Raw genomic sequence first — 9962 nt, 5'->3', positions numbered from 1 at the left:
AAAAATAAAATAGTGAGTTTATTTGCTTTAAAATGGTTTATTGTCCTTTAAGGTTATCCTAATAAACTGTTCTCCACATGTATATAACTTGGAAGAGAGGCTTAACATGAAATAAAAATAGTAATTATTGGGCACAAACTAGGTCTTCATTCTAAAAGAAATGTGGCTATAATTATGGAACTTGTCTTCCAAACTAGGGAGAATTGCCTTTTCTATTTCTCAAAGAGATATTTACCCCTATGAAAATAGAGATCCTAATTAATCGATTTGGATTTCTGCCTCTAGACAATGGTATAGTAGAAGCATTTGTGTGTTGAAATAATCACAATACTGGACAAAGTACAGGAGACATGGATCTTTTCAAGGTACACAGCAAAGGTGAGGAGGTAAGCGTGGATGGATCCTGGAAAGCAGCAGAGGGAAGCGTTGAGAACCACAAGGATCTGCAGAGTTCACCAAAGCCTTTCTTACAGCTTAATGATTAATCCACGCAGTTGAGGGAATCTTATGAAGTTGGAGAAGAGCCACCTGGTAGAATTAGCAAGGAAACTCAGAGCTCAAGTGTCTAGAAATCATTGGTTTCCCTCCAGATACAGCAGAAAATTAAAGGGAAATTTTGCTTAGGCAAAAATAGTCAGAGATGAAAGACTGATGGAGTTTCAGTTCCTCTTCCATAAGAGCAACACTCTCAAGGATCCAACTGTTTCTGTGTCAATCACACTGACCCCAGAACAAAGCTGGGAATGTTTACAGGAACACAGGAATATGCACCAGACAAAACGTTAAATGATGACACCTCGAGTACAACAGCCATTTCCAAAGGATGCAAAGGAACATGGAAATAAGGGCCATACTACATCTAAACACGAGTCTATCAAAGCCAAAGCAGAAATTAAAACAGCAAGATTAACTCTGCTTACAGAGTTAGAATAAATATATTTGTAGGAAGTAAAGGTATGAAAGGTAAAACGAGAGACCTAGATCAAACTTGCAGTAATAAAACTACAGTGACTGAGATAGGGAACAGGGTAGGTAGGTCACATCAACAGATCAGACATTGGGGAGGAAAGGACTCACAAATTATAGACAGAAACATTACATTCAGACAGAAAAACAAGAGCAAAGGATAAATTCATTAATAGAGGAACTTACTAGCTTTTCAGATTTGTGATGTAAAATCCAAATAAGGCTGGGATGGGAGGTAGAAGAGTGGGAGGTAGAAGAGCCTCTCACCTGGCTCTCACTATGATTACACACACACACACACACACACACACACACACACACACACACACACCCTGCCCTACCACTCCAGCCTGTTAAAAACCATGCTATCCTGTTTCTTCCAATGCTCTGGGAATTAAGACCCTGTATGACTGCTATTCCTGCTGATACTTGCTCACTAACTATATACCCAGAGGCTATATGCAGCATGCCATTGCCCTACCACTAAAAGAGTTAATGGCACCAGACTTTCAAGGTTATTAAACCCATAGTCAAGTGAACTGTGTGGGCCTTTCCCACACCAGCTCCTGTGCTTCTTCTTCTCCATTCTTCTTTATTTTGGTTCTAAAAACCCTGAATATTCTCATACTAAAGAACAGGAAATGTAGCCTCTCTAAATCTTATACATAAACCTCTACAGCTGATCTGATCAATGCATGCAAAGCAAGTTCATCTCTGTGCACGTGGACTGATCCTTAGAAGGCAGTGAGAAGTAGGGGGAGCTTCTGTTTGTTTTTTTTTTCTGTTTTCAGACTCCAGCACTTATGCTAGGTTCAGGGGCCAGAGGTAGGAACATTTCTCCTCTTTTGATATTTAGGAAGCAGGTTTTCTATACAATTATGACATACTTACAAATACAGTAGTACATCAGAGGTAATTTCCCATTATTTATTCCATCAAACATACACTTGCATACTCCGTGAATGACAAAAGGGATTAGTTTAATTTATTAACAGTAGTGCCCAGCTAATTATGCCATGAGTCTGATGGTGGATGTAGCTATGGGGTGTGGCAGTCCAAGATATTTCTTATCCAATGTGGCAACAGCATGACTTCATGCTTAATTAATTACTGATAAATTTAGCAAACAAATCCACATCATACATGGAGAAACCACCATCAGGAGATTTAACTTGTTTGTAGTTTATGTATTAGACAACCTTATGGAACCAGAAAATATATACTGTTTATTGTGACTGTTTTCTAGATTAAAAAGTCAGTTGACCACAGGGGTTGAAAAAAGAAAATATCTCCTATTCTAGTTGAGAATCTATTGACAACCTTTGGCTGCTCTTAGGATGAGAGTTAGTTTTCTTTTTTTGGGGGGGGGGTTAATTTATTTTTATTAGATATTTTCTTTATTTACATGTAAATTTCTCCATTCCTAGTTTCCCCTCCAAAAAACAAAGAAACAAACAAAAACAACAAAAACAAACCCCTTTTGCCTTCCCCCTCCCCATGCCTGCCACCCCACCCTCTCCCACTTATTGGCCCTGGCATTCCCCTACTGGGACACAGAACCTTCACAGGGCCGAGTCCTTCTCCTCCTATTGATGATCAAATTGCAATCCTCTACTATACACATGCTGCCAGAACAATCAGATCCCTCCATGTGCAGTCCTTGGTTGGTGGTTGAGAGCCTGGGAGCTCAGAGGGAAGGAAGGGCAAGACAGCCTAAATATAGCTATCTCCTGAGAGGCTCTGACAGTACCTGACTAATACAGATGTAGAAGCTCACAGACATCTATTGATCTGAGTACAGGGTCCCCAGTGAAGGAGTTAGAGAAAGGACCAATGGAGCTGAGGGGTTTGCAGCCCCTTAGGACGAACAACGAGAGTTAGTTTTCTTTAGGGATGTATATCCTGGGTACCTACACATGCTCAGTAGGTCCCTTTCTAGTCATGCCTATATAGGCAACAATAAGTGTAGTCAGTATCTTTAAAAACAAAGCATGCTGAGTGGGGAAGATGGGGGTGGGAAGATAGAAATCATCATGGAAGGGAGAGATTGTGGACTGGACTTAATCATAATCATAATATATATGTACAAATCTATCAAACAATAGATATGACTTCAAAAAGTCTTCAAACTCCAGTGCAGGGAATAAAAGGTATGCTGTTGGTTAGCCATCTCCTTATTCAATAAAGAGAATTATGACCTGACTCACTCCATTTTTGGTTTATTCAAGAATCGTAAAATGTGTTTATAGTGTTCCCAGTATTAAAGGGATTTAAATAAATGTGACTGTTAAGATACACACCCGAAACAGATGTAAACTTGGTGCTAGGGTGGATGTTTCCTGATGTTGCAAATAGAAAAAAAAAAAGTCTTTATAATTACTAAACCCTAATGAGTGAGTCCCAAGACATGGTTAGAATTTCTAACAAGAAAAGTCACCGGTAAGTGTTCTCATGGCAAAAGGATGGGCTTCCTTAGGAAAAAAAAAAGGACTGTTTTGCCTTCAAACAGTTGAGTTGCCATAGCTATATGTGACAAAAATAAATTTAAAAAGTAAAATAAAAATAAAGATCTAAATGCAAGGCCCAGTGCTGGCTACATTGGATTACTGTGTTTCAGGTCAACTTTATAATCAAGTCTGTTGAGGACTTCCTGAGTGTTTAATGGCCCAAACTTTCCACCAGTTTTTCTTCATTAAATCCTGGAATTAAATCCTGGTGAGCTTGTTTGAAATGTGCTTGTATTTTTAAATGCAAAAATTTGAGCTTCAAATCATTGCATTTGAGAATATAATAATAGAATAGTAGCCAATGGATCAGTTCTGGTTACATATTTTCTGGCCAAAAATGTTGTTTGCTTCAGGTAAAACTGAAATATGCCGTAAAGAAACCTGTCCAGGGTCTATTATTTTCCCACCCCCAACAAGCACCACTCAGTTTATCTTCCCAGGGACACATGCTGTAAGCAAGCACTCTCCTGAAACGAAACTGTTCAAGGAACACTGAGAGGCCATTTGTCTAAATGGTATGGCCTAGATTGATTTGTGGAGTACTGTGACATAGCTAAGCTCAACTATGATTTTGTTTGGCTGAATAAACTGAGAATTTTCACTTCCTCTCCAACCATACCTCGTAGCTGTAAATGACTGTCAAGAAAAAGAAACTAAACAACATGGAAAATAAAATTTATTTACGAATATTTTATGTTTGAGAAAATGCTGTTTGTAGAATTACAGAAAAATTGGCTGGAAAATATACCACACATTTTATTTACAACATCATTCTGAAACTCAGATAAGTAAGCATGTGGCTTTCTTTGTACCTAACATCTATCAAAAGATGTATGCTAACATCTTCAGTTTCATTCTAATAAAAGATAGAATGGTGACACATTCTTTGGGTGTGGATCTTCATAAAAAGTAGTAAGTATTTTCAAGTCACCATTCCTTACTGGGAATGCTTACACTTGAAAGCAATATCTAAATTAGGCTTCTCAGAAGTGGAGTGGGTTCCCAATTCAGGTTAACTCTCCAAAGAAGTATTATGTGTCTCAGATCAATTTTCTCAATATTCATCACTTTACCAATGTGTTACATTTCGATATATATATATACATATATATATGATATACATATATATGCACATATATATACATATATATATGCACATATATCCTGATATATATATATGTGCATATATATAATTTTATTTTATTCCTATGTGGATTTACATAAATTCTCACCAAAGCATTAGTGGGTTTTAAACAGTAACTTCAAGAAACTGCTAATACTGTTAAAGGAAAATTACTTCTAATGAGAACTTGAATAAGAAGGACCAGGCTGGCTTTGAAATGATAATCATTTGAAAGATGATGTGTCTTTTATGAGTTAGTGGGAGGACTGCTTGGTAGGCAACTGGATGACATTCTAGTGAGATGTCAGGAGGGTGGACTATAGAGAGAACCAACACCCAGCACTAAGGTATATAAAGAAGTCTAGCACGTAACAGGCACACTTTGCAACGTGTTCTCTGCAGTTGAATCGAGGCCTGGTTGTCTATCTCTCTATTGCTATCATGTCTAACAACTTCTGCTCAGAAGTCCACAGCTCTTCTTCTTGTAGGAACTCTAGTCATGTTTCTGTCACCTCACCTGTCACCAGTGGTGTCTGCTCCACTGAGACGAGGGGCAGAGATGCCCCTTGCTCTCCTACTAGCAGCCTGGGCAGCAACACACCACGTGACAACTGTCAAGAGCCCTGCGGTGAACCCAGGAGTTGCCAATCAACCGGCTGCAACAGGAGCACTGGCAGCCCTTCAGTCTGCTCTCCGATTACTTCAGGGATATCTGGATCCCAGGAAGGAACTAGCTGTCTTCCCAACATGTCCCGCAATTTCAGCTTTGGCCGTCCAACATTCTGTAGGCAGCCTGTGAGTTGCTACGTTCCAAGTTACCTGTCTAATGGATGCCAACCCTTGAGCTATCTGACATATGGCCGTCCACCACTGAGAAACCTGACCTACGGATGCCAGCCTTTCAGCTGCATGCCTAGCTGCTACAGGCCCATGAGCTATAATTACAGCAGCTTTCAACCCTACTCCTCTTCCTTGAGTGGTTGGCATTATCCTTACTAAAGAAATCATGAAGACCTGAAGCAACATCGTGCTCCTGGCTTCTGGAAAGATCAAGCAGCATCACTGGGAGGGCTTTTGTTCCCTGGGGCTGCATTGCTTATGCTGATTCTAAAGTAATTATTTTCAACCGAACTTCTTCGTGCTTTAGGAGTGGGCATCACTTAATTCAGTATATTTGCAGAGCTTGGCATATTGTTTTACTTCCATAAAATGTTTCTCTTTGGCTCTCATAACAATTAAATCGTGGCTTCGCAAAAGAATCATGCTTATCACGCGCCATTATTTACATGCGTTTAACTTGCCCCAGTTTTCTCCTTAGAAACTATTTGCTACTTTAAGTGACACTGATGATTCTTTGGGATTAACTATGAAGAATATTAGAAAACTCTATAAATGTTTTTAATGATTTATGTAAAAGAAATATTTTTAAATGATTTTAAAACAGATCTGTTAAAACTATGACGGTAAGGGTCAGCAAAATGACTCAGTGGTTAAAGGTGCTTACTGCATAATACTTGCTGTGAATTAGGTTCAATCTCTGTAACTTCACTAACAGTGAAAGGAAAAAGTCAACTTCATAGAGTTAACCTCTGACCTTCACATATATGGCGCTAATCAACAGAAACTTTATCACACACACAAACACACACACACACACACACACACACAGAAAGAGAAAGAGAGAGGGGGAGGAGAGAGAGAGAGAGTGAGAGAGCAAGAGAGAGAGAGCAAGGCAGAGAGAGAGAGAGAGAGAGAGAGAGAGAGAGAGAGAGAGAGAGAGACTTTAGAAAACAGAATGGCATGGATAAATGTAAGGTAGTGTAATGTATGTGCTATGTAGCTGCATTTGGAATCTGATATTAAGATACTTCAAGAAGCAGGGAATTTCATTCCAGTAGGATGATAATTAGAAGCTAAGCTTTTGATTATATAAGCCTACAGATTTATATTGGCTTAAGCCCACACCAAAGGTATTAGTTTAAATTTTGTCAAGTTCATCTTCTGACATTGCTGGAAGAGCCCAGTAGGATACTCACACAGATATTTACCAGCTATTTGGTAGAGATGTCACTATGATGTGGCTACCAAGAAGCCCAACAAGGAACATCCTTGCAGCTTAGTCAGCATGGAAGTGAGGTGGTTGCAGCTTATGTAATTCCCTAAGTCCAAAACAAACAAACAAACAACAAAAACAAAAACAAAAAACACCCCCAAAACCATAAAAGACAGGAATATAAAATTTGTAGAACATGAAGGGGATAAAAGAAAAGAAAAAAAAGCAAAAAAATATGATAACACTCACTAAAAAATCAATCCTATCTAAGTTCTGATAAAGATGAACACTGTAATGTTTTTAAGGCCCATACACTTAATAGCTATGCTTTGGTTTAACAAATCTCAGACACTTCGTTTCATTTTGAAAATGTACAGTAAAGGCAGACTATAGTTCTCTTGTCTAAAATCATGATTTTTCAATTGCAAATTTCTCAGTTGTTCATTTCATCTTGAAACTTCCATATTTTTCTAAAGTAGTCGCTTGCCAAATCAAGGTGATAAATGCAACCAAGGGTTATGACTTGATTTTGTTGTTTGTTTCTTTGTTTTGTTTTATCACTATTAGCATATGTTAGCTTTTCTATCAGGATCATAGAGAATAGATACTATACGAGGGTCTTCTTCAGCATGTCCATGCTGACAATACTCTGTTACACTCTTTTACTAAAACAAAAGACATATTTTTACAAGCAAAAAGACATGTATTTGAAATTTTTAAGCAAATTGTCTGGTATACCATTTCATGTATCTATCTATGTATCTACCTATCTCTACACTTAAGATGTTTATAAACACATTAAATAGAAAGGCAGATGATAGATAGATAGATAGATAGATAGATAGATAGATAGATAGATAGATAGATGGAATGATAGCTTCAGGATATAGTGGAAAATCAATGTAATTTTTAAAATTATTTAATTTTCAAATATTTAACATGAGTTCTATACTAAATGGTAAGAACAATTATAGAAAGATAATGTGACATTAAAACCTTGGATTACACATTTCTGATGCATAGTCTTTAGATTTTTAATTTTATTTTTCATTATTTGTTATATTGTGCCTCTATAGGGGCCTTTTTGATTTGAGTACAATGCCTGCAGAGGCCAGAAGAGAATATAAAATCCCCTAAAGCTGGAATTAGAGGAGGTTGCCAGTTGCCTGTCATGGATGACAGGAACTGAACTCAGGTCCTCTACAGGAGTGGCAAGTCCTCTTAATCACTGAGTCATCTCTCTGCCTTCCCATAATTTTTCTGTATAACACTTTATTGGCACTAACCTTAATCTTTTTTCTGAATTGAAAAGTAGTTAATTCTGTACTACTAATGTAGAAATAGGTTCAATGAGATGAATCCTCTGTCATAGATCATTACTAGTACTCAAAAGAATCTCATTTTTAATTCAAAACAGTTTATTGATATTATAATATATAGCTGAATTATGATATCCTTCTATTAACAGAAACAGATAAACGAGTGAATTATGATTAGTCTTCCAAGCAATGTTTCAAAGGAATAAATATTAAAAAGTAACAAAATGAGAATTGGAACTTCCTTTAAGTAGGTAACCCCTCACTACATGAACAAAAGCATATTTTGTCACAAAAACACGCTTCACAAATTTTATAATCCACTCATTTGACACACTGTTCATTTATAACTTCAAACTTCTAGTTGTTACAGGGAAGCACGAATATGTGGATACCTTCACTATGAAATAACTAAAGTTTTGGAACAACTACTTCAAAAAGCTGTAGTCACTGTATATAATTCTCCAAAATTCAGCTCTCTCTACATGTAAGCTAACTAATGTAATCATTTGTGTCAACTAGCTTAGTTTTAAGTTCCAATCTGTATACAATGTCGAAGAGGTGTTAAATAAGATTTTTCTCAATTAGACGTGTTGACACGTGCCTGTAATCCAAGAACTTGGGATGCTGAGCATTGGAGAGCACAGCTTGAGGTCAATCTGGGATAAAAAGTGAAACCCTACGAAGGGAAGAAGACAAAGGGATGGAAAGCATGGTGTACTGTATCAATACGATGTGTAAATAGTACTTGTTGAATAACATGTAGTTGTTATTAGGCACTATGAGAGGGACAGTATCGTTCATTTATAGAGAATATAAAAGTTAGGCAGAGGGGCTACAAATGAGTTTGAATACAACATGGCATCTCATATGAACAGTGTTGTTTGGGGAACTGAAGAACGGAAATAAACAAGTGGGGGGAAGGAATGGGAGAATTCAATGAACAAAGGCAGGAAGCTACAGGTACTAGGATCACTGAAATGAGAAAAAAAACCTTGATAAATTCAAAGGTGTGAGGGATGATTAACTGGCTAAAGTATTGAGGGTCAAAGATAGTAAACTGAGAGGAGATTGAAGAGATAGTTTAGGCATCAAATATTAAAGACAAATATAAACCAGGAAAAGCATAAAGGAAAAAAAATGAACATTAGGCAAGAGTAGATTGAAATGGTGAACAAGGAGTCTGGTAAGTAGGCTGTGTAGCTGTTAGCTGAGGATGTAAAGTGATTCTAAGTGAACCTGATGGGAGGTAGAAGGCAGGTTAGACAGTGCTCAGGCCAGTGTTAACATTTGCCGATTATTCATGAGTAGGAAAGAGAAACAAAAGAATCCATATCCACATGGATGTTTTAGCTTGAGAAACTAGCTAAATATTTTTTATCTCACAAAGACAGATGAAATATAGTTTTGTAAGTCTAATAAGTAAAACAAAGAATTGTGTTTTAGATAAGAAGTTTAAAAGTTCAACAAAAATAAACCTGAGTATTTGGTGCATGCCTGTGGTTCCAACATCAGGGAAGTAAAAATAGGAAAGTTCAAACTCAAGGCTGTCACTGACTGCCTTGTAAGTTCAAGGTCAGTCCTTTTATCAAAAAACAAAGAAACAAATAATTTAAAAGACAAATCAATATAGAATAATATCAAGTAGAAAGTCTGGAATTTAAAATAAAATCAGTTGTTAAAAGTTAATTTTATTTATTGAGTATTTAAAACATTATGGAGATGGCCTAGCTTGCTCAAAGACATAACAATAAGAGATGTTGGTAACAGCTGCACACTACCTACTGTCTCTATGTGGTAGTATTTTACGAGTAGGCTTCAAGGATGTGTCTAAGCATGACAACTAGTGAGCAAATTTCTACAGAAGAAAGAAAGCACAGAAGGAAGGAAAACTGGATAAATAGGAGCTTTCAGTTTCCTGGGTTGACATTATTCTCTGCTGCATTTACTAAAATTATTACATGTTTGAACATGAAGACATGTGGGATTGTGTTCTG

General features: G+C 37.1%; 1 protein-coding gene across 1 annotated transcript; it reads left to right on the top strand.

Moving 5' to 3' along the window:
- Positions 1 to 4987: 4987 nt before the first annotated feature.
- LOC116086547 (keratin-associated protein 26-1-like) lies at positions 4988 to 5843 on the top strand. Its single transcript, XM_031364751.1, has one exon. It carries the CDS (start codon positions 5038 to 5040, stop codon positions 5593 to 5595), a length of 558 nt encoding a protein of 185 aa, XP_031220611.1. The 5' UTR covers positions 4988 to 5037; the 3' UTR covers positions 5596 to 5843.
- Positions 5844 to 9962: the final 4119 nt, after the last annotated feature.

This window comes from Mastomys coucha, unplaced genomic scaffold (genome assembly GCF_008632895.1).
Source record: "Mastomys coucha isolate ucsf_1 unplaced genomic scaffold, UCSF_Mcou_1 pScaffold12, whole genome shotgun sequence".
Classification (NCBI taxonomy): Eukaryota; Metazoa; Chordata; class Mammalia; order Rodentia; family Muridae; genus Mastomys; species Mastomys coucha.
The sequence above is the reverse complement of the archived record's forward strand: the minus strand, read 5'-3'. Positions and strand labels throughout refer to the sequence as shown.

Excerpts from the sequence above, each read along its gene's own strand:
- LOC116086547 (XM_031364751.1), top strand. The coding sequence starts at position 5,038 with ATGTCTAACAACTTCTGCTCAGAAGTCCACAGCTCTTCTTCTTGTAGG.